At 50.0% G+C, this 25,982-nt stretch overlaps 1 protein-coding gene across 16 annotated transcripts in view; it reads right to left on the bottom strand.

Annotated features, from left to right (window-relative positions):
* The window catches only part of EPB41L1 (erythrocyte membrane protein band 4.1 like 1), a 133,420-nt gene that overhangs the window by 32,592 nt on the left and 74,846 nt on the right, over positions 1–25,982 (bottom strand). For 11 of the 16 annotated variants that reach the window (XM_069548480.1, XM_069548470.1, XM_069548479.1 and 8 more), the window contains 11 exons: positions 24,230–24,420; positions 22,430–22,594; positions 20,413–20,517; positions 19,564–19,606; positions 15,867–15,942; positions 9,962–10,180; positions 7,685–7,772; positions 7,011–7,163; positions 5,079–5,176; positions 4,447–4,622; positions 3,034–3,182 (listed from right to left, as the gene is read on the bottom strand). In XM_069548480.1, coding sequence (XP_069404581.1) covers positions 3,034–3,182; positions 4,447–4,622; positions 5,079–5,176; positions 7,011–7,163; positions 7,685–7,772; positions 9,962–10,180; positions 15,867–15,942; positions 19,564–19,606; positions 20,413–20,517; positions 22,430–22,594; positions 24,230–24,406 — 1,449 coding nt within the window. In that variant the 5' untranslated portion in view covers positions 24,407–24,420. The remainder of the gene's footprint in view (positions 1–3,033; positions 3,183–4,446; positions 4,623–5,078; positions 5,177–7,010; positions 7,164–7,684; positions 7,773–9,961; positions 10,181–15,866; positions 15,943–19,563; positions 19,607–20,412; positions 20,518–22,429; positions 22,595–24,229; positions 24,421–25,982) is intronic. The other 5 variants (XM_069548481.1, XM_069548475.1, XM_069548467.1 and 2 more) reach the window with 2 other exon arrangements.

The following is a 25,982-nucleotide window of genomic DNA, read 5'->3' as shown; positions in this document are numbered from 1 at the left end:
CTTTTCTTCTCCCTGGACTGGCTCCTGGCCTCAGAGCACCTAAGTCAACTCAAATCCCATGGGTCTGGGTAAAGTTCCGTTTAGTTTCATAAGGTGCGCCTTTCCTCTGGCTACTAAAGCCACAGTGAGAATTCACCAACTCTGTTCACTGGGCTGCTCTGGTCATTCCCTGGATCCTGGTCCCCACTGCTGGCCAAGCCTTGGACCACTGTGTTTAAGCAGGATTCTCAGTCTAGGCCCCTCTTAGCCCAGTGTGTGTCACTGCTCAGGCCCTGTAGGACCCTTCTAAAGCCAAGGACATCCAGGAAAAAGCATCCTGCTTCCAAGCCAGGGACTGGGGAGAGATGACGTTCAGCATTCTCTGCTGTGAGCTACTACCTTCCCTGACCACCCAGGATCTCCCAGATACCTTGTGGGCACCCACTCCTCAAGAGCAGACAGCGTGAGACACAGCCAGATGGAGAAACCAGGGCTCTGTGAGGTGTTCAGGAAGACTACCATTAGAAACCAGGAAGAAGGGAGGTAAGTCCCAAGGCTGGGCACAGGAACCGAGCCTGGTATAGCTGGAGTCAGAGGTGTGTCCTTATTAAACTGTCAGGTCAGAGCTCTGGCCAGTACAGCATGAGGCAGTAATCTTCCCTGAGTTCAAGTAAGGACCAGCCTTTGCAGAGAAGCTGGAAGTGGTCTGCCCACTTCTGGAGGCAGGGCAGGTGGGCTGGAAGCCCATGGACCCTTATCTGCAAAGCTGTTTGAGGATTCAGGACAAGAAACAGACAATCTCAGCTCATGATAAAGTTGCATCATCGGTTCTGGAACAACTGCCTGGGAGGCAAGTTCGCCCTTGGACAAGGCTAGACGCTTGCCCTGGGCTTATGTCTGACATCCAAGGATCCACTAGGACTGACTCTGAAGTCACTTCAGGAAGGAAACCAATGCCACGGAGGCTCTGCTTCCCCTCCAGACATCTGTCTGTACCTCCTGCACCCCTTCCTGAGCAAAGCTGCCCCAGGACGACATCTGTCTGAGCAATCAAATCTGAGAGAGCATGCACAGGATGCCAGGCTCGGGCTGCCATGAACCCAAGACGTGGCTGGTGACCTTCCATCCAGAAGCAGCTGCCCTGGCCCTGTGCGCACGTGGTGCTCCCCCAGGCTGGAGGGAGCGGTGGATCCCCGAAGGCTAAGGGCCTGGGGGAAACCTAATCTGAATGCCCTGCTGTGCAGACAGGGGGCTGGGGCCTGAGACAACTTTCCCAAGACTCTCAAAGAGTCAGTGGCAGAACTGGGGCTGAAACCCAGATCTCGGGACCCCAAAAGCCAGACCCTTCTGATGCTCCAGCCTCTGGCCTTTCCCTCAGCAGCCCAAGAACAGACCCACTTCTCTGGCAGTTAAGTTTCAAAGGGAGAGTTGGAGACTATGTGAAAGAAAGGAGACATGGTTAACACAGGAGGAGTAAGTTGAGAGAATCAAAAAATGGGAGGAGGAAGAGAAGGGGAGGAGGGGGGGGGGGGAGCTTTCCTGGTGGAGCTGGAGCAGGGAGGGTCCCACCAGGGTGACAGGAGGAGCGCCAGGGGTCTGAGAAGACAGATGTGCTCTGAGGCTCCACCCCCCCATACCCCACCCCCCACATCCGGTTGCCAATAGATACAAAAAGCATTTTGGGGTGGGATGCCATAGACACTGATGAGGTGGAGGCATGACGAGACAGTGGTGGAGGAAGCGGAGTCTAAGGAAGGGTTTGGGACAGGGGGTGAGGGAAATAGGGGTGGAGATGAGCTCAATAAAATCATGGAATCATGGATCACAAGAATGGGGGTGGCGACACAGTGGGGATGGTCAGCAGGTGGGAAGCAAGCATGGGGTAGAGAGGCAGAGCATGAAGCTGGGGGAGGGAGGGGTAGGGAGAGAGGGGAGCATGGCTGGTTGGTGGGTGGGGGCGTGGAGTCTATCCATGAGCTTAAGACAGGGAGGGAGTGATGGTGGGTGGCCTCGGGTGATAGAGAGAGATGGCCAGGAGCGGACAAGAAGCTGAGATGTGAGCCGGGATATGAGCCTGGGATGGACGGCGGTGGCCAATGATGAATGGCTGGGTGGGTGGGGACAGGCAGCCCCTGCGCAGTACCTCCTGCTTGTGTCTCGGCGTGGTTTCCTGCTCCGGCTAGCGGGACATGGGAGGAGGAAAAGGAACCAGCAGGATCAGTAGAGCAAATGGCTTAGAGACAACCGCGACCGCCCTGGTCTAGCAGGTAGCCCGGAGCACTGTGGGATGCTGGCTGGGCCGCCAGCAGGGCAGTGAGATCGTCAGAAGGTGCAGGAAGCAGGGAGCCCAAGAAGGCGAAGAAGGGGGGTGGGAGGACCAGAGGCAAAGCGGGCAGTCGCACTCAGCCGATGGGACATAGGGGTTCTGGGAAGTCACGCTTCTTGCAGGCAGTGTGTGTTAAGGAGCCTGTGTCCCCGAGGTGCGTGATGGAAACACACTACACCCGTGTGCGCACGTGCCTGTGTGTGCATGCAGGCTGTCTGCACGTCTGGGTGCATAACCCTATGGGCGAGAGGGGTACGCAACTATGAGTGAACGCGTGTGAGTCTGAGGCTATGTGGGCCTGCATGAGCGTGTGCACAGGTTGGTGGGAGACCGGGGTGGCAGCAGGAGGTGTCACACTTGAACCTCACCCCTGTGGTCTGCAGGGACACCCCATCATGGGTGGAAGAAGGCTGTGCAGACTCAGATCAGAGGCAAAGGGGCAAATCAGGAGTGAGCAAGAGGAGGCCAGAGTCCACCAAGGGGCAGAGTGCCCCTCTGGGACAGCAGGGCCAAAGGAGGGGAAGGGTACAGGGGCAGCACATGCCACCCCCACCTGGCAATTCCAGGGATGGAGCATGGCCCAAGGGCAAGGCCCTGTCCATGGCATACCGCACAGCAAAGGTGCTTGGCCACAGCGGGGGTACCTGAAGGCCAAGGCTGAGCCTAGACCCAGGATCAGCCTCTTGACCCTCTAGGTCAGAGGAAACGAGAAAGCCAGCCTCTCGTACCTTTAGCTCCTTGATCTTGGTGGGGGTCTTGACCTCCCCCTCCTCAGCCTCGGACCGCCGCCCTCCAGACTCGCCGTCCTCCTCCCGCTTGTCGCCATCTGGTCCTGCATCGTGGTTCTCACTGACGGAGGCTGGGCGAGAGAACTCTGCTGAAGTGGGCAGAAATGGCCAGCAGCTGTGTGAGTCGTCTCCCAGGCGCAGGGACCGGGAGCCAGCCCACCACCTGCCCAGCCACACCTGGAGTAGAGCAGACACTCAAACAGCCCCAGCACCCTGCGGATAAGGAGCCAGTGCCCCGAGGAGTGAGTGGGCCTTCCCAGGTCACGTGGATGGTGCCTGAGTGGCCTCCAGCCCCAGCTCCTTTCCTGACTCTGTCGCACTAGAGCCTGGGTTCAAATCTCAGCTCCATCTCTTCTTGGCTGTGTGACCTTGGGTAAACTGCACAACCTCTCCGGGCCTCAGTTGCCTCATCCACAAACAGTAGCTAATTCTGACAACTGAGAGGCGTGTCTAAGAGAAGTGGCTAGCACTGAGTGAGCTAATTCAATCAATGTTGGCTCACGAATGTTATTGTTTTGGGGGACTTCCCTGGTTTAGGCTCTGTGCTTCCAAAGCAGGGGAACTCAGATCTGCTTAACTCCCAGTGCCCCATAGGGCTCCTGAATCTCTCCTAAAAACTTGTGTGCATATCCTGGGACAGTCCTGGGCCCTAAGGGGTGTTGATTTAGTAGGATCAGGTCAAGGTCTGAGACTCCTCAAGTTCACAAGCTTACAGCTGGTTCTGGTGCTACATTTTGAGAAACCCTGGTCTGCTTCATACAAGGGCAACTGAGCTGCCTCCAGTCCCAGGTCCTTTCCTGATTCCACACCTTTAGAACCTCGGTTCAAATCACAAATCCATCTCTTGTTGGCTGTGTGACCTTGGATAAATCACACAACCTCTCTGGGCCTCAATACAGGCAATTCTCATTGACAGTAAGGGCCTTTATCAACTCAACAGAAATGGGGGCAGTGGAGAGTGCCCTGTGGTTAGATGTCCAGAGCCCAGTGGAACCAAAGAAATGATTGGGAATAACTCTGCCTCCGGTAGGACATCACCAGCTCCTCACTGCAGTTACATTCCTCACCATTCCAGTATGGTGACAAGCTGTGAACAGCTCAGCTTCTTAGGAAGGGGGCCCAGAAAACCATATGGTGAACCTGGGACCGCAAAAGGCCACAGCTCAGGGAAGTTGTGGGAAGCCCAGAGAGTTGGCAGTGCCACATTCCAGCAGGAGGGGAACCCAGAGGCTAAACTAACTCACAGAGAGGCACTGGGTGCAGGAGTGTTCCTGGGCCTCCAGGCCTGGTGCAAATCGAGTGTGATGTACCCTCCACACATCCCTGTCCCCCAACCTCCAGTGCAGGGCATACCTCCATCAAGGCTGCGGGACATGGTGTACCGTTTGCTAGAGGAACGTTCAAAAAAGGGCGCGGGCCGGTCGATGAGGGCGCTGGCCTGGCGCGTCTGTGCCTGGGTCCTCCCGCTATACCGGAACTTGGAGCCCATCACCAGGAAGCCTTTGGGTGGGGGCTCAGGGGACACGAGCCTGCAGGGGAGGGGTGGAAGGGTGGAGGTAAGGAGGGAGGACCAGACCTGCAATGCCAGACCCAAGGCTGGACCACAGCTGGCCTTCCATCCCGCTGTCCCACCAGCCGTCCCACAACTCTTGCTGTTCAATCGCTCAGTCATGTCTGACTCTGTGACTCCATAGACAGCAGCACGCCAGGCTTCCCTGTCCTTCCCCATCTCTGGAGTTTGTTCAAACTCATGTCCACTGAGTTGATGATACCATCCAACCGTCTCATCCTCTGCCTCCCCCTTCTCCTCCTACAACTCTAAGTGGTCCAGAAGGGGAGAGGCTTGGGGAAAGAGGAGGAGGAGGGGGGTTTTCCTAGAGTCCCTACTGGCTCCTTCTATGGACAGAACACAGACACGACCCACATCCCCTCACATGGCCTCTAACTCAGCCCCAGCTACCCACCCCGCCCGGGCGCAGGCTCACCGGAAGAACGTGTGGTGCTCGATGCAGACCTTCCACAGTCTCTTGGCTGACCGGTGATTCGGGAGCTTAAAGCCAATCGTGCTCTCAAACTGCTCGTACTGCAAAACCAGGGAGGGCGGGTCAGAAGGAGGGCCTAGGCCCATTCCCACCACCAGTGCGGGCTTTCTGCACCTCTTCTCAGGCCTGTATGACTCTGCCCTGGTTACTTATTTATATAAATATATATATAAATGATATATGTATATATCATTTATTCATTCATTTAATCAATCAGGTGGGTTAAGCCCTTACTCTGTGACAGGTCCAGGGCTAAGCAGCAGACACCATGGTGACCAAACAGGAGATTCTCAGGGGTTGGGGGAGGGCAGGGGGATCGATAATAACTGAGTCCACAAGCTCATCTCGGACACTGATAAGGGCACAAAGGGAATGGACAGAGGTGTGGGATGTGACAAAGAATGGCTGGGCAGGCCGGGGGTCAGGTGCTACTTTACAAGGGGTGATCAGGGACCTCCCTGATGGTCCAGTGGCCAAGACCCTGTGTTCCATACGCAGGGGGCGCAGATTTGATCCCTAGTCAGGGAACTAGATCCCACACGTGGTAACTAAAAGTTTCCACATGTTGCTGTGCAGAACAAAGATCCCACATGCCACAGCTAAGACCCGGTGCAGCCAAATCAGTACATAAATAGAAAGAAAGAAAGGGTTATCAGGGAATACTTTCTACACAGGGGATCTTGGAGCTGAGAGCTGGAGGATGGGAAAGGAACCAAAGCTCTGTGAGAAAGAGGGGCAGAGGATCTCAGGAAGAGGGAACATCAGATGCAAAGGGCTCGGACAGGTGAGAGTTTGCTTACTTAAGGATCTCAGAGAGGCCCCAAGCGGCTGGAGTGCCACTGGCGTGGGGCAGCAGGGCAGAGACATGTGCGAGAGGCAGGTGGGCAGAAGAGTTAGGACTTGAGTCCAAGAGCCAAGAGAGCCCTCGAAAGGTTCAAGTGAGGAGTGGGAGTGGGGTGGGTTTGTCCTGATCTGCTGGAAGGGACTCTTGAGCAGCTGTGAGGGAAAAGGCCTACAGTGACTGTGGAGGCCGGGGGACCAGTGGGAAGGAGAGGAGAGGGGTGGAGGGGAGAGGTGGTGGCCAGGGCAGTGGACAGGGGGCCAGAGGCAGAAGGGCTCACCCTAATTCTAGAGGTAGAACAAAGTGGAGTTTGTGATGCACGGGATGTTTGCATGTGTGTATAATCATGTGCATGCGTGTGTACCTTCATACGTGTACACGCTCGAGCACCACATGTAAGCAAAACATGGGAACATGGACATGGTGCTGCTGTTATCTTAGTTGCTAAGTTGCGTCTGACTGTTTGAGACCCTATATGGACTGTAGCCCCACCAGGTTCCTCTGTCCATGGTATTTCCCAGGTAAGAACACTGGAGTGGGTTGCCATTTCCTTCTTCAAAGGATCTTCCCGACCAGGGACTGAACCCGCATCTCCTGCATTGGCAGGTGAGTTTTTAGCCACTGAGCCACTAGGGAAGCCCAGATATGGGCATACATTCATTGATCTGTGTAACCTAAGTATATGTGGTTATCTTTTCATTATTAATTTTTGGCCACACATGGCATATGGGATCTTATTTCCCTGACTAGGGATTGAACCCACGGGCCTTGCATTGGAAGTGCATTGTTTTAACCACTGGACCACCAGGGAAGTCCCTATGTGGCTGTCTTTATAGGTACACTATTGTATGTGTGCACATGCAGGCACACACTGAAAGTGTAATGTCTATGTAGAGAGCCCCAGCAAAAGAGGGCCCTCTCCTCACCCAGCACCTCCATCTATGTCCCAGGAAGGAAAAATCCAAGGTCTAGCTGCCAGGGTCCCACCATTTTAGTTGATCCCAGGGAAGAAGGGATTCCCTAGGCAGGCTCACCTCCCCGGGCCGGATCTTGATGTAGAAGTTACTCCTCTTGTAGGAGATCTTGAGAATTTTGGGCCAAGCGAAGCGGTTGATCCTCAGCCGGTCCCGGTAGATGAGCAGGCCGTTGGCACAGACTCCTAACATGATGTCGATGCCCTCCGAGTCCTGTGTGGGAGGGCCCGTGCAAGGACGGTCTGGGTCCAAGCCTGAGGACAGCCTGCCACCCACCCCACAACCCCTCTCCGGGCTTGCCTGTAACGAGCCCTCAGGAGCAGGGTTTGAGCATCCACGGGGAGTCGCCTGATGCATCCCTCACAGCGCCATCAGTTCATTCATTTTGTAGTTGACTCACCACTCACTTGTTCCATCACTTTCCACCAATCGCTCACTCACTCATTCACCCAGCACACATTTAGTGGTGCCTAGGCTAGATCATACGCTGTGTGCTCAGGACACAGAAGTGAGTTCAGACCCATGCCTTTCCCACATGACGCTCTCAGTCTAGTGGCAGCACAGACAGGCTCATGAATAATAAGGACAATCGAGAGGGTCATGGGGAAGAAAACGGTTATGGGGCGTCAAGGAGTGAGAAACGAGGAAAGACGGGCACACCGAGCCCTCCGGAAGGCCCTGGTGGCTCCTCGGGGGCACCCCCAGGCCCGGGGAACCCCGGCCCCCAGCCGTACCTTAGCATGGTGCAGGTCCACTCCATACATAGACAGCTTCTTGGCATTCTCTAGGAAGTGGATTTCTGCTTCTCCTGGGGTCATGCCCCTAAGGGAAAGAAAGTGATCAATGATGGCCATGGGAAAGGCCTGGGCCCAAGTCCCGCCAGCTGAAGGTGGCTATGATCAGAACCTGGGATTCCAGAAAGAAAATTTTCTGGAGCACAGTGCAGCTGGGCCTTCCCGGTCTCTCCCCTCTGCTCTCAGTGCCAGATGGTGTGCCCCTAGCCCCCTGCTTCAGCCCACTGAACTCTCATCTCTTGCCAAAGCTCAGGGCCAGTCCTCAGGGCCCTCCTGGAAGCATTCAAGGGCTCAGCTGGGAGTCTGGAGTTTTGCCTCATTCTGCCATTGGGTTAAGCGTGAACCATAAATTCTGTTTCTTCACGACAATGAAACCACTGTGACTGACACTGATCATTATAATCACCCAGGGGCTCCTGAATTATTACCCACATCAGCTATTTTTCTCAGAAGCCATTTAATCTTCCTTGAAGAACAGGTGCACATTCTAATCTCTGAAAAAAGGAGTTATGTAATTCACCACGTTCCTTCTTGGCTTTGGCTGCCAGGAAACTGCACGCTCTGCACTTAGCCACGGCTAACATTTGTTGAGTACTATGAGCTGGTTACCAGTCCTAGCACTTAACATGTATTAACTCATGTGAATCCTCATAACACGTCTACAAGATAGATATCACTATTCTCACTTGATAGATGAGGAAACTGTGGCATAGACAGCTTGAATAACTTGCCTAAGGGCATACAGTTATTAAGTAGCAAAGTCAGAATTTGAATCCAGACAATGTGGCTCCGTGGTTGTATTCCCAACCACTTTTTTCCATCCGTCTTGTATCCTCAGTTTTCTGTGTTCCGTCTACCTTGGGGAGCTGCTGCTTGGATGCCTAGACACTAGAGGTCAGTCTGCTTTAAGTCAAAAGAGCTGTTAAAGCTGAAGTGCTGGGGACTTCCGGCTGGTCCAGTGGCTAAGGCTCCATGCTCCCAAGGCAGGGGGCCTGAGTTCAATCCCTGGTTGGAAACTAGATCTTACATGTCTCAACTAAGGGGCTTCCTGGGTGGTGCTAGTGGTAAAGAACCTGCTTGCCAACACAGGAGACATAAAAGACACTGGTTGGATTCGGAAAGATCCCCTGGAGGAGGGCCTGGCAACCCACTCTGTATCCTTGTCTGGAAAATCTCATGGACAGGGGAGCCTGGCGGGCTAAGTCCATGGGGTTGCAAAGAGTCGGACATGACTGAGTGATTAACACTTTCGTATCATTTATCACACTGGGTTCCCCTAACAAGCCTGGACTTGCAGTCCAAAGTGCTTCCAGCTTAAAAGGACCATTTAATTCCACGGGACCCTCAGGGAGAGGGTATCACCTTCATGGCAGGGATTTGAAAATGGGGGGTACATTTCAGTTTTTACAAAGACTGAAGGGGTGTTATGGGCATTTAGGGCCTGGGGTCCAGGGATGCCAAACATCCCGCACAGTGAATTCTTTTGCCCCAATACCAGCAGTTGAGAAACACTGATAATCTATGTCCTTACAAATACAAGTGGGAAAAAAAATTTCTTTAAATACAGGTAGAAAATGGGGCAGATAGGTTAAATAGCCAGCCCACCATCACCCAACTAGTTAACTATCTTCTAACTCCTGGAACAAGGTGTCTTCCACTGCACAATCAATGACTCAACCCCTCAAATCACAGAGCAACAATTACATGCAGTGAGTCTCTAATATATGCCATTTAGCACCCCTAGGACCCTATAATGTAGATTTTATTAGTGCCCACTGAACAGATGAGGAAACTAAAGCAAGGGGAAGTGAAACAACCAGCCCAAGATGCCCTAGTTAGAAAGTGGCAGAGCCAAAAGGTGAACCTGATTGTCTGGCTTTAGAATGTAAATTTGACCTTTATGCCAAGATGGAGACATCAGGACACTTACCCAGGGACACATAATAGTTATTACTGTGTTATCTCCAATTGGCCGATCAAGAGACCGATTCTCAGAGGCCAAGGACAGGGAATTATCGCACCCATACAGAAGTCATTTAAGGTCACATAGTGAGTTACCATCATTCCCCTCTGATGAGATAATCTGCTCTCAGACACACTTTACCTTAGCAGCAGAAGCAGGTGGGGTTCTTACAGCACAGCCTCTAGGGTCTAGCCAGGAAGGTTCTGGCCAATAGGCCGAGGAGCCAGGGGAGGCCTGGGTGGAGGTCCTCTCACCTGTATGTCTTGTGAAGCTCCATGATCCTTTCTTCCAGCTCCCGAGTCTGGTTCGGGGCGAAGCGGAGCTCGCTGACATAGTTGCCCACGTGCTCCTCGGCATCATAGTCACCCAGCTCAGCCTGCACGGCGTAGGAGCCCAGCAGGGCGTGCGTGACGAAGGAGCAGGGCAGGCGGCCTGTGATGATGTCCGCCCGCAGCTGCAGGCACAGGTAGTATCTGGAGATAGGGGAGAGCGGGCATGGGCACGGGGGGGCCCACTCCCTCCCTAGATGCTCCCAACCACAGCTTCATATGGATCCATCAGCTCCAAACTAATCGATACTCAGCACAGAGAGGAATATTCCCAGACATGCCATGTGTTAATACTGGCAGGTCATGTGTTAATGCTCTGGGTATATCTTAGAAGATGGTTATGTAACATTTCATGAAATGTTAAGCATTTTTGTTCATTTCTAAGTTTGATGGATTTTTCCTACTATGGGAACATTTTCAATTTCGAACTCATTTTCAAGCTAAATTAGGACTGCTTTGCTGGTTTAGCCATTTTTTAAAAATGTGATGTATTTTGAATTATACAATTAATATACACTTACGGTGCGAAAAAGTGTAAACTTTAGAGGTAATTCTAAATTTCCTCTTTATATTCATCCTCAGTCCTAATCCCCTCCCCCAGAGGTTACTCCTGTTATCCCTGTGGTGTTTAGACCTTTTTCCTCCATGGACATCTAGAAATGTATGTAATTTTCACATGATCATCTTCATAGATTCATAAAAAGCATTTGATAAAGTTCAACATCCATTCATGATAAAGAAACATCTTAAGAAAGTGGGTATAGAGGGAACATATCTCAACGTAATAAAGGTTATTTATGACAAACCCACAGCCAATATGATATTCAATGCTGAAAAGCTGAAAGCCTTCCCACTAAAATCTGGAACAAACAAGGATGCCCACCTCACCAATTCTACTCAACATAATATTGAATAGAAGTCCTAATCACAGCAATCAGACAAGAAAAAGAAATAAAATGTATCCAAATTGGTAGGGAAGAGATAAAACTGTCATTATATGCAGATGACATGATACTATATATAGAAAATCCTAAAGACTCCTCATAAAAACTACTGAAACTGATCAATCAATTCAGTGAGGTAGCAAAATACAAGATAAACATACGGAAATTGGTTGCATTTCTTTACACTTTAACAATGAAATATCAGAAAAGTAAAGTAAAAAAACCAAATCCCCTTTAGAATCTGCATCCAAAAAAATTAATAAAACAAATAAGAATAAACCTGGTCAAGGAAGTAAAAGACTTATATGCTGAGAACTATAAAACATTAATAAAAGAAATCAGAGATGATTCAAAGAAAAGATGATTCAAAGGAATGGAAAGACATCTCATAATTAGAAGAATGAACATTGTTAAAATGGCCATACTAGCCAAACTAATCTTAAGATTTAATTCAATTCCTATCAAATTACCTGTGATATTTTTCACAGAACTAGAATAAATAGTCCTATAATTTGCATGGAACCATGAAAGACCCAGAATTGCTAAATCCTGAGGAAAAAGAACAAAGCAGAAGGTATAACCCTCCCCAGACTTCAGACAATACACAAAGCTACAGTAATCAAAACAGCACGATATTGGCACAAGAAAAGACATATGGATCAACAGAACAGACTAGAGAGCCCAGAAATAAACCCACAGACCTATATGGTCAATTAATCTTTGACAAAGGAGGCAAGAAAACACAATGGGGAAAAGACAGTCTCTTCAGCAAGTGGTGTTGGGAAAGCTGGACAGCCACATGTAAATCAATGAAATTGGAACATGCCCTCACATCATACACAAAAATAAACTCAAAATAGCTTAAAGACTTAAATATAAGAAATGACGCTGTAAAATTCCTAGAAAAGAACATAGGTAAGACATTCTCAGACATAAATCATACCAATGTTTTCCTAGGTCAGTCTCCCATGGCGATAGAAAAACAAAACTAAACAAATGGGACCTAATCAAGTTTATAAGCTTTTGCACAGCAAAGGAAACCATCAACAAAACAAAAAGACAATCTATGGACTGGGAGAAAATATTTGCAAATGATGCCACCAACAAGGGCTTAATCTCTAAAACATACAAACAGTTCATATAATCTAGTTAAAAAAAAAAAAAACCCAATCAAAAAATGGGCAGAAGACCTAAATAAACATTTCTGCAAAGAAGACATACAGATGGCCAATAGGCACACGAAATGATGCTCATCATCACTAAATATTAGGGAAATGCAAATAAAAACTACAATGAGGTACCACCTCACACTAGTCAGAATGACCATCGTTAAAAAGTCTACAAATAACAAATACTAGAGAGGGTGTGAAGAAAAGGGAACCCTCCTAGACTGTGGTTGGGAATGTAAATTGGTGCAGCCACTAAGGAAAACAGTATGGTGCTTCCTCTATAAATTAAAAATAGAGTTGCCATATGATCTAGCAATCCCACTTCAGGGCATATATTCAGAAAAAATATAATTCAAAAAGACACATGCACTCCTATGTTCATAGCAGCACTACTCACAGTAGCCAAGACATGGAAACAATCTAAATATCCACCAACAGATGAATGGATAAAGAAGACGTAGTATACTTGGTTGGCCAAAAAGTTCATTTGGGTTTTTCCACAGGACATTACAGAAAAGCCCAAATGAACTTTTTGGCCAACCAAATACAATGGACTACTGCTGCTGCTAAGTCACTTCAGTTGTGTCCAACTCTGTGTGACCCCATAGATGGCAGCCCAGCAGGCTACCCCATCCTTGGGATTCTCCAGGCAAGAACACTGGAGTGGGTTGCCATTTCCTTCTCCAATGCATGAAAATGAAAAGTGAAAGTAAAGTCGCTCAGTCGTGCCCGACTCTTAGCGACCCCATGGACTGCAGCCTACCAGGCTTCTCCATCCATGGGATTTTCCAGGCAAGAGTACTGGAGTGGGGTGCCATTGCCTTCTCCGACAATGGACTACTACTCAGCCATAAAAAAGAATGAAATAATGGTATCTGCAGCAACATGGATGGATCTAAAGAGTATCACACTAAGTAAAGTAAGTCAGAAAGAGAAAGACATACCACATGATAACACTTACATGTGAAATCTAAAATATGGCACAAATGAACTTATCTATAAAACAGAAACAGACTCACAGACACAGAGAACAGACTTGGTTGCCAAAGGGGAGGGGTGGCACAGGGGGAACAGAATGGGAGTTGCAGATTCACGGGTTGAAACTATTATCAATAGATACAGAATAGAAAGACAACAAGGTCCTACTGGATAGCATGGGGAACTATTACCTGAAATAAACCATAATGGAAAAGAGCATTTAAAAGAAAATACATGTGTGTGTGTGTGCATATAACTGAATTACTTTGCTGTACAGCAAAAAGTAATACAACATTATAAAGAAACTATACTTCAATAAAATAAAGTTTTAAAATGCACATGGTTTTGATTAATGGGGAGTTTTTAGCAGCTAAATCTAGCAAATGCAACATCTGACTGTGCAGCTCACTTGCCTTCTCACACTCAGCTGGGTGCCTTAGAGCCCTTCCCATGTCAGCACGTGCGACTTGATTTTATTCACTTTAACTTCGGTACCATAATCCACCATCGGGAAAAACCTGTTTGCCGATGTATTCTCAGAACTTTTTAATTTGGCTACAGCTCTAAATGAATTGGCAAAAACCAAATTGGCTCAGAAGAAACATTTCCAACCACTTTTATAACTTTCAAGACTTTTTGTAACTTTCATGCACACTTGGATGATTTTACCATTTTTAGAACCATTTCAAACAAATTTTTACTGCTTTTTAAGTTACTGTGTATTTTTTTTAATGTTCCAGTTCATTCTCAGCCTGCAGTACCTCCCTGACCGCTTTGCCATGTCTCACCATTTTTTTTTTTCCAATTACTTGTATCTTTTAAGTGGCTTTTATTTTTAAGTAGTTTGCATTGCTCCATGACATGATCTTGCAGTCAGAACTAAAGCTCTGGCAAAAAGTACATGGAGCCTCAGTGTATGCTCAGAGGCAGGGCTGCGGTTCAGAATCAACAGCAGCTCAAACATCACAGGCACCAAGGGTGGGCTTATGGGCATTTCATTCAAAAGTCTCCAAATTCAGAAATCATTGCCAAGTACACAGACTTGTCTTTCATTCCAGTCACTTTGTCATTTTAACCAGTTTATTTGGGGTTTAAATTTTTTTGTTAAACAGCTGCCACAGGGACTTCCTCGGTGGTCCACTGGTTTCCACTGCAGGGGGTACAGGTTTGATCCCTGGTTGGGGAACTAAAATCCTGCATGCCACGCAGTGTACCCTCCCCCCAAAATAAACACCTAAATAGTTGCTACTACCTGAGGCCATCCATACTGGGCAGGGCTAACTTCTTTCCTGGTGTCCCAATGTCCAGGAACAAAGAGGGGAGGCACAGTGGGCAAGACAAGGAAGGGTGGGGGTTGTCTTGGTCTAAAGCTCTCAGCCCTGTCAGGAATGAAGTTTAGACCCTGCTGCTGCCACCCTAGCCCCAAGCTGACCTCAGGAATTAGAGCAGGGCTAATGAGGCCAAGGCCTCAGATTTGATCTATTCCAGGAACATCTGTTTTATCTCTCAAGACCAGAGTCAGTATCTTGACCTTGGCTGACTGCTTGGCAAGTGGCAGAGATTAGAGAGGGACCCAGTGGGAGACAGGGACTGGCTTAGTAGCTCCAAAGCACATCCTATTTGTGGTAGGCTTGACACAGCCCCAGGATATCAAGAAGTAAGACTATCTCTTTGGAAGGGGCTTAGATAAAGAGATGGAGGAGGAAATGGCAACTCACTCCAGTATTCTTGCCTGGAGAATTCCATGGACAGAGGAGCTTGGCAGGCTACAGTCCATGGGGTCGCAAAGAGTCAGACATGACTGAGCAACTAACACACTTAGATAAGAGAAAGTCCTCTCCTTGTTTTGGGTTCCAGAGGCAGGCTGAGCCCCGTGAGTGATGCTTCACACCCTCTTCTAATCACCAAGCCTTCTTATCTACTGGCCCTGAGGCACAAGGCCTACATCCACAATCCAGATTCGACTCCAGCAGCCTGGGCTTGCCTCCCTGGGGATGTCATACGACCCATTTGACTACCACACTTCAAAACACAGGACCAAACTCCCACTTTCAAAGGCATCTGTGTTCTAATCCCTCCTTATCCCCATAGTCAAAACCGGGTGGTCCACCCAGCCCATCAGCCTTCAGATGTGTCTGGCTTATCCTACCCAGAGATGGCCCACATCATATGCTTTGAAAGTTTAAATGAGTCGCCAGCATTTTAAAATTGTGGCTGCTGCTGCTGCTGCTGCTAAGGCGCTTCAGTCGTGTCCGACTCTGTGCAACCCCATAGACGGCAGCCCACCAGGCTCCACCGTCCCTGGGATTCTCCAGGCAAGAACACTGGAGTGGGTTGCCATTTCCTCCTCCAGTGCATGAAAGTGAAAAGTGAAAGTGAAGTCGCTCAGTCGTGTCTTTTACTCTCAAATCTAGCTTTCCTCCAACAATAGGGTCCGATGCCCATGTGATTGCCAAGGGGAACAGGGACCGTTTTAGGTGGGCTCTGTCCTCTTGAATTCCCACTGAGACCCTCCGCACCCTGTGACTCCTCCCCCTCCGAAGTCAAGGACTCACTGCATAGACCACTACGCTTGCATCACTCTCTCTTGCACTGAGTCGGATTCCCTTGGGGATGCTGTCTGCATGGCCTCAGTGGGCATCTGGGTTTGCCCTCCACACTGTGTACCCATATTCCATCTCGTGTCTCCCAGGGGCCCATGTCCATCCCCCTCCAACACCACCCCTCCCCAGCCCTCACCTTGTGATGTCTTCTGTCAGCTGGGCAGGGTCAGGAGGGTAGAACTTGACTGTGAAGGCGAAATTCCAGGGGCTGCCTGAGAGAAGCAGGTGGGAGAAGAGATCAGAGGGGCCCCATCTTCCCAGTGGGTGGCCCGGATGTACCATCTCATGGGCAATTTTTCAAAGTTTTCCCATGACTGTAATCTTAGGACAAACCCGTAAGAAAGCCTGGAACATTACTCCCACTTGACAGACGAGGAGACTGAGGCCCAGATTAAAAGACTTGTGAACTAGCAGTGGGAAGGAAGGTAGAAAGAAAAAACCAGCGGTACATGCTAGACATGCTGTTAAATACTTTACAAACATCACATCATTAAACCTCACAAGAGCCCAGTAAACAAGTTCTACCATCACCCCCATTTTGTAAACGAGGATGGTGAGGCCCAGGTAGCAAAATGGCCAGTCCAAAGTCACCAGCTAGGAAGTGGCAATGCTAAGGTTCAGACCCACCCTGGCCACCTGGCTACAGAGCCCACTCTCCTCTACACCAAAGTCTGTGCCCAGGACATTACTGGGAAGATAGCTAATCTAGAAAGTACCACATTAAACAGGTTTCCTGACTTTGGGTTTCTCAGAGCTCTCACTCTGCTGCTGTGCCCTGCACCTCTTAAAGGGGGGGGGGGGGCATGCATTCAAGAGTTTCCAAAGCCAATTTGACCTGCAGCATCCATTTGTCACAGGGCCTCCTTCCATATTAATGTTTCTCAGAACAGACTTTGCAAAATTCTGTCCTATCTGATGTTGACTCCATCTCAAATGGATTATAAACGAGACTGAAAGGCAAATATAATGGGCTAAAAGTAACAAAACACATTTCACGGGGATAAATGTTAACCTCCACATTTAGCTACGAAAAATCAATGGTACACATTTAAAAAGTAAAGAAAAATAAAGGCCAAGGTTTTAGCTGGAGAAAAGCTCTGTGAGCCGAGAAAAGGGATGACCACTTAAGAAGCGGGGGGTGGGAAGGGAGGAGGCCTTGATGAAAGGCCATAGTCCAGAACAATGGTCAGATGGCCCCTGGGATATTTTGGGCTCCAAGTTCTGAAAGAACCCCCAACAGGGACTTCCTCAGTGGTCCATTGGCTAAGACTTCATGCTCCCAATGCAGGGGGCCCAGGTTCAATCCCTGGTTAGGGAACTAGATCCCACATGCTGCAACTAAGAGTTCTCGTGCTGCAGTGAAAAATCAAAGATTCTGTATGCCACAATTAATACCTGGCATGGCAAAAGAAATAAATTTATGTTTAAATTAATTAATTCAATTTTTTAAAAAAGGACCCCTGACAAACTGAGAAAGCAAGGTCCATCCAGGGCATAGCCATGGTCAGGAAGGGCTGGTGACCACACCGCCACTACCATCCTGTCCCTCTGACCATTACCATCTTCATAGCTCTCACTTCTCCCAAACTTACCAAGTGCTGGTTGCTTGGCTTGCTAAGAACTTTCTATGTGTTTGTGAAATTTAATCTTTATAATGATCCTGAGGTACACTTTTAATAGACGAAGATTTTGAGAGGTTAAGTCATCCTCCCAGGATCACCCAGCCAGCCAGTGGTAGAAAGCAGATCTAGCCTCTGATCCCAAGACCCCACAGCTTAGGTTCCTGACCACAGCTGACTCCTCAAGGGGAAACAATTCCTGTCTCAAGAATAATAATGGAGGAGTTCCCTGGTGGCCTATGGTTAAGATTCCGGGCTTTCACTGGGTTCAATTCCTGCCCAGGAAGCTAAGCTTCTGCAAGCGATGCCGTGCAGCCAAAAAAAAAAAAAGGAGAGAAAGAGGAAAAATAATGGCATAATTAACAATAATAATAACAATGGCTAAAACAAGTGGGTGCTACTATGTGCAGACACATTCTAGGTATTAAACACCTAATAACTCATGTAATCCTCACAAGAACCCTAGTTATAAGGGTGACCTGCACTTTATAAATGATGAGTACAGAACAATTAACTAACACAAGAAGTAGTGATGGAGTCAGGATTCAAATCCAGGCAGTCTGACTTGTATCTGCCCTTTTAACCATCACACCAGATTGCCTCCTACTTTGTGAAGAACCTATTCTGTGCTGGCTGTTGTCCATACCACATCATAGAAACTTCATCCCCACCTAGCAAGGCAGGAATCATTAACCCACTTGCTAGGGAGATGCAGGGATCTGGAGAAGTAGAGGAATCACCCCCAGTACCCTGAGTGATGGGCACTGAGATTCAGGAGGAAATATACCAAACTCTGAAGGCCAGGACATCAGAACTCAGGTGCCAGCTTCAGAAGGCTGGGGCTGTCACAAATCAAGAAAGGGGACAGGGAATTCCCAGGTGGTCCAGTAGTTAAGATTCTGCACCCTACTGCTGAAGGCCTGGGCTCAATTCCTGGTTGGGGAAGATTCTACAAGCCACATGATGGGGAGGGTAGAGAAGGGGATAAACAAATTGTTCCATGGAGCCCCGGAAGACAGAACTGAGATGAATGAGTAGAAACTGGGGAAAGGAACAGGGATTGAAGGGGGCAGCTCTGCTTTGCAATAACTTCAGGAGACCTGACTCCCTGCCCTGGGAGGGAGCTGAGACCCAAAGATTCTATCAGCAGCTTCGCTCTTCCAAAGCTCTGGTCCATCTCAAACACTCTCAGCCACCGGCATGTGCTCTGACCCTCTCAGGCATGAGGGGCAGCCTTCCCGGCGGGGCTGACATTCCTGGGGGGAGACTGAAGGCCAGGCCTGGGACCCTGCTGGCCCCAGAGGAGAGGGCACTATCTGCGAGCCTGCCTCTTTGTCTCCAACTGACAGGAGGCTACAGGAAGAATCCTCAAGCCCCCTCCTGCATAGTCAGCTGGCATCCCTAGACCCAGCTGCCTGCTGTCATGGCAACAGACTCGGCTATAGCCTTCCAGCCAGGGGACCAGGGAACCCAAGCACAGCCAAGGGGGCGGAGCCCCTGGTGGAGGCATCTCTGCCTCCAGGCTTCAAGTCCCCACCTACTGCATATCCCCCTGGCTGAGGCCACCTACCTCTCCCTTCTGCCATTTGAAGGCTGCCCTGTCCCTCCCAATATGCCTTGCTTTCCCCTCTGGGCCAGAAAAGACAGGTTGTTGGCCTGTTCATCTGTCTTCGCTCCAGGCCTTGAAAAGAGTGCAGGATGGTATTGGGAGGCCAGGGCTGGAGACCTGGCGTGGCCAATACCTCACTCTGTGATCTTGGGTAAATAACTGCCTTTTTCAGGGCCTCAGTTACCCAGTATTAAATACAGGACATGTTCACTACCGATCAGTTGGCAGCAGCCTAGAGTGCAGTGTGGACAAGGATTCTGAGTCAAAGGTCACTGATCACCCAAGACAACACTGGCCCGGCACAGGAGGGTGGCTGTTTTGAGGGCCATCAGTTTGCCCCCTTGTCTTAGATGACTCTGTAAGTCCCTTCTGGGCTTGCAGACCTGGGCTGCCTAGGGCTGACATCCTGAATACTCCTTTGCTAACATGCTAACTGACTCCAGACAGTGATTCCTCTTGTCCAGGCTTCAGGCTCCTCATCTTTACAATAATACCCTGCCTTCCCTAAGGTCTGCCACGCAGAGCAAATGAACTCATGGGTCTGAATGCATTATCCCAAGGAGGATGCAGGCCCCACCATGTTCCCACTAAGGCAAGTCACTCACTCCGGATCTGCTTCTTGATTTCCTTGGAGGGGTCCAGCCAGTTCTGCAGGAAAAGACAAGAGGTCCTTAGAGGGAGCTGGGAGAGGGGACTTGGGTAGGGCGAGGAGACAGAAATATCCTAAAACGCCCTGCAGACAGCACCCCAGCAGGGAACATCCTTCCCTGGCTGAGCAGTCTGGGTCATTTCCCTTGGGACTGGGAGGTGAGGGAATGAGGCCTGGCTTCACACAGGACTGGAGACCTGGGGCCCTGGGCCTGGCATTGCCCTGAGGCAGCACGGTGAACAGGTAATGTAGCTGGAATGGGTGAGAAGGAGGAAATGCAGAGAGGAGTGTCCCAAGGGTGAGGAGGAGTCACTGGGGTTATTTCCCCAGGAAGCTATGTCACACATCTGGGGTTGACTTGCAGGTCCCAAGGAAGGACCGGCACACAGGGGAGACAGAGAACTGAGGATAGACAGGGATGGATGAACCCTGGGGTTGCGCAAACAGAAGGTGCCTAGTGGGGACTTCCTTGGCAGTCCAGTGGTTAAGAGGTCACCTTCCAATGCAGGGTTGCAGGTTAGATCCCTGATCGGGGATTTAAAATCCCACATGCCCCTCAGCCAAAAAACCTTTAAAACATAAAACAGAAGCAGTATTGAAACAAATTCAATAAAGACTTTAAAAATGGTCTCAGTTCAGTTCAGTCGCTCAGTCGTGTCCACCTCCCCCCAAAACAGACAAGGTGCCTAATGAAGGTCTGAGGATTGATGGAAACCATAGCATGCGGCCAGGCCAATGGGGGCTTAAGAGAAGACGTCTCCCCGCAGCAGACCCTCCAGCCAACTCCGCTCCCCAGCCCAGGTACCTTCTGACTGTCGGCATCACAGAAGGTCAGGCCAAAGTAGTCCTTCTCCAAGAGGTTGAGGTGCTCACAGACCAGGTCAAACAGCACCTGGCCCCGGCCGTGTTTCTAGAGAGAGATGCAGAGATCCCATGAGGCTGGAATACACGTCAGGGTGGGGTGGGAAGGTGCCCCAGGCTTCACCAGGACAACATGAAAACCCCCAAGAGGCTTCCAGCGTCTGGGGAGGATCTCAGAGCTCCTGTCTCCCACCGGGCTCTGCTCGCCGAGTCCAAAGGGACCCTGGGGGGACACTAATCCCAGCCCATCCACTGCCTTCGTCCAAGCCCTCCTGGGGTCCTCCTAGCACTTAATCTGCTTGGGGGGAAGCTGGAGTGGGGTCAGGGTGTGACTGACTTCTCCTTCCTGTACAGTGAGTAAGAGAAACAGTCTAAGTTGGACCCAAGGAGGAGAAAACCAAAAATCTGAACTTTGGATGTGAGAGGAAGAGACGAGCTGCCTGACAAGTCACGGATGTGGGCAGGGGAGGAGGGGTGGGCCTGGAACTCAGTGTCACAGAGTAACTCTCCTTCCCGGTCCCTCCCCTTACACCAAGGGGGCACCCCCTATCCAAGCAGCAAGAGTTTCTTCAGTTGTTCATAGTGCTTAAATCAGCTTCAGATGGAAGCAGCACTGTGGGAGTCACCTTCTTCCCTAGCTCCCATCATCCACACGTGGTACTTCTCTGGGCACCATCCAGGCCTGAGGATTAGGAAGGACAAAGCCCAGAACTTGTGGGTACCCAACCCACAGGTGTGAAGACGAGCACCAACAGAGGCATGTGAAGCGGTCACCACCCAAAGAGGCAGGGGACTCCAGGGAGGTGGTGAGCTCCCTGCAAGGTCTGGCAGAGTCACTGGGAACTGGGATCAGGCCTGACTGTGGGATCGGCTGAAAAATCAAGGGGAATTTTGGGGTTTTGGCCTCCTCTCTTGAAGGAGGCCTTCAGAGAAAGCGGCCTCGGTCAAACCCTCACACTCTCCTAGGGCAGCTGAAACAGCACCCTGGAGCCGGCATGGGCAGAAAAGAGGGAGAGGATATCCCTCTCTTTGGCCCTGGGTGTCCACCCTGCAACCCTTCTATGGAAGAAATAAACATCAAAAAAAAAAAAAAAAAGACAGAAATCCCAACCCTGAAAAGAAGACAGAACCAGCCTCCCAGGGCTTAGAAGTAAGTTAGTCCCTTATGACCAGTCAGAGGTTGGGGTGGGGTAGGGGGGAACTGGTGGCTCTTGTAACTCTCAGCAGTAAGGCCACCCTCTGGACTTTTCCATACATGTGGACAAGCCGGGAATGGCATGTGGACGGGGGCAGAACCTCTAAGGGGGCGGTCAGAGTTCAGAATTCGAGTGGGAGTTCCAGCCAATATAGGAAAGGGAGACGCTAAATGCAGGGCCAGGAGGGCTGACCCCAGAGAAGAGGTGTCCTCCCTGCCACCCACTGGGGGACAGAACCATGCCACGGGGTTTCTACAAAGCCTGTGGAGAGCAGTCCTTCCCATGCGTTGCCTCCCTATGCCTGGGGGACACTTTACCATGGAACCCTCGAGTGACCAGTTTGTCCTGGAGCCCTGGACAGGGTGGTTCACAGGAAGAACCCCTCTCCCCATCCAATAAATACATGAAAATGATTCTAGTCGAAACCGCGGTATCTACACGGTGAGACAGAAGAGGCCAGGTCCTACCAGGCTACAGATCAGCCCCTAGACAGTGAATCCTACCCAAGGTACAGCCACCCTAAGAAGGCTTTTCCCGGTGCCAGGCCTGGGCCTCATCTAATTCTATGTGCAATCATAAGAGCCCTCTCTGGGCCTTAGTGACAAGGTCTAGGCAAAGGAGGGCTGGCCTATCATCTCACGGCAGTCGGTCCAGGCCTCCATTAAGAATGGATGCCCTCTGGCTTGGCCCAGGCTGAGTGCCCAGAGGCCTGTCCTGGCTCCGAGGCCAGTGGGCTGGGGCTGGGGCTGGGCTGTGGCTCCCTACCTCCACCTCGCACTCATACTCAGAAGCATCGAGCAGAGTGACTCGGCAGACGGCGCTCTTGTACTTCTTGGCAATCTTCTGGGGTGACTTCTGGGCCTTGCTGGGTGTGGTCCTCTCTGACAGGCCGTCGGCCTCCCCGTAGTCCTTCTCCTCCATGTCTAGGCTCTGCAGGTCCAACCAAGGGAAGGATTTGGTCAATGAGCTTGAAACCATAGCCTTTCATCCAAATGAGATGCAATGAGGAAGCAGCTGGAGCTAAGGCAGACTCCAAAATGAGAGCCATGGCCCTCTAAGAACACCCCCAGGTGACACCCCTGTCTAAGGTGCAGGAGGAGAGTCAGCACTGCGTACAATGGGTGGGTTCATAGGAGGGGGCCACTGCTCCCCTTCAGGCAGAAGCATCCCACAGAACCAAACCCAGAGGCCGGCGCTATCCTTTCTCCTTAGAACTAACACTGCCCGAGTTATCAGGGCTTGGCCTCCTCCTTCCCAGTCTGTCATTGGGTCAAGCATGAGGTTCTGTTGTTGTTGTTTAGTCACTAAGTTGTGTCCGACTTGTTTGCAACCCCATGGACTGTAGCCCCTGCCGGGGTCCTCTGTCAATGAGATGTCCCAGGCAAGAATACTGGAATGTGTTGCCACTTCCTTCTCCAGGGGATCTTCCCGACCTAGGGATCGAATCCAAGTCTCATGCATTGGCAGGTGGATTCTTTACCACTGAGCCACCTGTGGCTAGGACTGATCTAATGGAAGGAAGGGTGGTCAGAGCCCTGCATATCAGTCCTAACTCTGCAGCAGATAACCTCAATGATCTTGGCTGGGCCCCTTCCCTCTCTAGTCTTGTGAACTGAGGGAGGTGTGAATTCAATGGCTAGATGACCCACCCCCCGCCTCAAGTCCTTTGTCTCTTTATTCTTTTATTTAAGTTTTTCTTTTTTTGGCAGTGCTAGGTCTTTGTTGCAGTGAGCAGGCTCTTTAACTGTAGTGTGGACTTAGCTAGTCTGTGCATGTGGGATTTTAGTTTCTTTACCAGGGATCAAACCTGCGTCCCTTGCATTGGAAAGCATATTCTTAACCACTGGACCACCAGCGAAGCCCCTTCTTGTCTCTTTAGATGATGAATTTTGCTCTGGAGTCACACCAGGCCTGCCCAGCTAGAATGGACAGCTTGAGGGAAGAGGAAAATAAGGTTGAAGGAACACAGATTTTTCAACACCAGATCTAGATTTGACTTGGAACTTCTCTGGCAGTCCAGTGGTTAAGACTCCACGTTTCAACTGCAGAAGGCATGGGTTCAATTCCTGGTCAGGGAGCTAAGATTCTGCATGCCATGCAGTGCGGTCAATATATATACAGACACAGATGCAGATTTGACTTGCATTTCTGTCACTTTGTGCTTCCCTGGTGGCTCAGATGGCAAAGAATCCACCTGCAATGTGGAAGACCTGGGTTCGATCCCTGGGTTGGGAAGATCCCCTGGAGGAGGGCATGGCAACCCACTCCTGTATTCTTGTCTGGAGAATCCCCATGGACAGAGAAGCCTGGCGGACTACAGTCCATGGGGTCACAAAGAGCTGGACATGACTGAGCGACTAAGCACACAGCACTTTATAGCAATGTGAGTCCATCCTGCTGAGGCTCTATTTCCCGCACTGTATCATGGGCAAATGAATAGTTATCTCCTGAGGTCCTGGAGAATAAAATGTAAAAATGAACACGATGGTCCCTGCACAGTGCTCGGCATGTCGTGGGTCAACAGTACACCTCAGTTCCCTTCTTTCCCCGCTCCCGGGCACACACCTGTTCTGCAGGCCGAGCGTCCTGCTGGGGCGGCTGCTTCTCATTGGAGTTGGCCTCGAGATGGCCGTGGCCCGCGGGGGTCACAGGGGTGGTCGCTGCGGCGGCTGCTTCAGGCTGCTGCGGGGCCTCCTCCTGAGCCTTCTTCACCTCAGAATCAGGGCCTGTCTCTGTTGTCATGGTGACCAGCACGCCTGCATTGGCATGAAGGAGAGAGAATGTGATGAGGGAGAGGGGCAGCAAGGGCACGACAGAACAGAGCGAGGGGGACAGGAACCACACGCCGAGAGAGACAGATGGAGACAAATGGACAAAGAGCCAGAGAGAAGGGGGAGGAGGGAGAGACAGAAAAGGAGGATGGGGAGAGAGTCCAGAGAAGTGAGGGGTCAGCGGCAGCAGCTGAGGTCACAGACCCCCACCCACTACCCTTTGCCCATATAGCTCCTCAGGGACTCCAGTCTATTGGCCCAGGTCTGGAATCAGGGCCCTTCCTGGAGACAAGGAGAGTCTCTCCAGGGGGCCCCACTCTGCCAAGAGCCCCAGGGACAGTCAGGGACTACCTCCAGGCAGGCCCTGGGCCTGGCTGTCTCTCCCACCACAGCACCTGGCACATGGTAGCCCCTCAGCCAATGCTGGATAACCTGAACTCAACCCAAAGAGCCCTGGGCTCCCAGTCCTTCCAGCCCCGACATTAGGCAAGGCTCCTCATGCCCCAAGCCTCAATAACTCCTGCCCTCTGACTCCACGGGGATGCGGTCAGGATGGATCTAAAGGGGTAAGACAGGTCCTCTTAACAAACGCATAGCCCTGATGATGTCAAAGACGGAGATCTGGGCTCGGGCCCCACGTCTGCTACAAACGGGCAGTCAGTTCTTCTCACTAGGACTCATCCCAAAAGCGAAGGACTCAGAAATTATCTCTGCGACAGACTATTCTTATCATTTTCCCCTTGAAGCAGGAAATGAGATTTCAGAGAATCAAGGACCTACTGCCCAGCTGCTCTTTGGAATAAGCAAATTGCCAAGAGAGAAAAGGAGAGAGAGAGAGAATGGCATGGTCCCATTTATATGTATAAAATATATATATATAATTTTATACTATAGTTGTTATATTTAAAATTTATATTATATTTTGTAATATATTTATATATAATTATATTATAAATTTTATATATATAAATATAAATGGGACCATGTCATTCTCTCTCTCTCTCCTTTTCTCTCTTTGCAATTTGCTTATTCCAAAGAGCAGCTGGGCAGTAGGTCCTTATAAACCCCAACAATCTCAACATCTTAGTGCTTGTACACATGTAGTAAAAGATCTGGAAGGATACTCACTAAACTGTTAAGAGAGGTCAATAATTCAGAAGTAGGTAGAGGAGAAAAAGAGAGTTCCACAGGGCATGATAAGAGAGGGAACTTCATTTTTAACTTCATACGCTTTGGAATTACTTGCATAATTTTTAAAATACACACACACACATATATATATACATATATTTAACCCACAAGTTGTTTGTTTTTAGGAAAGCAAAATAATCCATTTCTGACCCCCTTCAGTGAAAACACACCTCTCAAAAAAAAAAAAAAAAGTTTAGAGAGAAAACCTGGAAACAGAAATGAGCAGGAAACCTCACCTGTTGAGTCTAGAGCCTTCCTCTGAATCCATCACTTTAAAAGAGAAAGATCCAGATGAGATTTGGCAGGTCCCTCCCCCACCCCACCCACCCTGGGGGCCTTTGACGGGCAGATGCAGA

Source organism: Ovis canadensis, chromosome 13 (assembly GCF_042477335.2).
Source record: "Ovis canadensis isolate MfBH-ARS-UI-01 breed Bighorn chromosome 13, ARS-UI_OviCan_v2, whole genome shotgun sequence".
NCBI lineage: Eukaryota > Metazoa > Chordata > Mammalia > Artiodactyla > Bovidae > Ovis > Ovis canadensis.
Note: the sequence above shows the minus strand (reverse complement) of the source record. Positions and strands in the feature narration are given on the sequence as shown.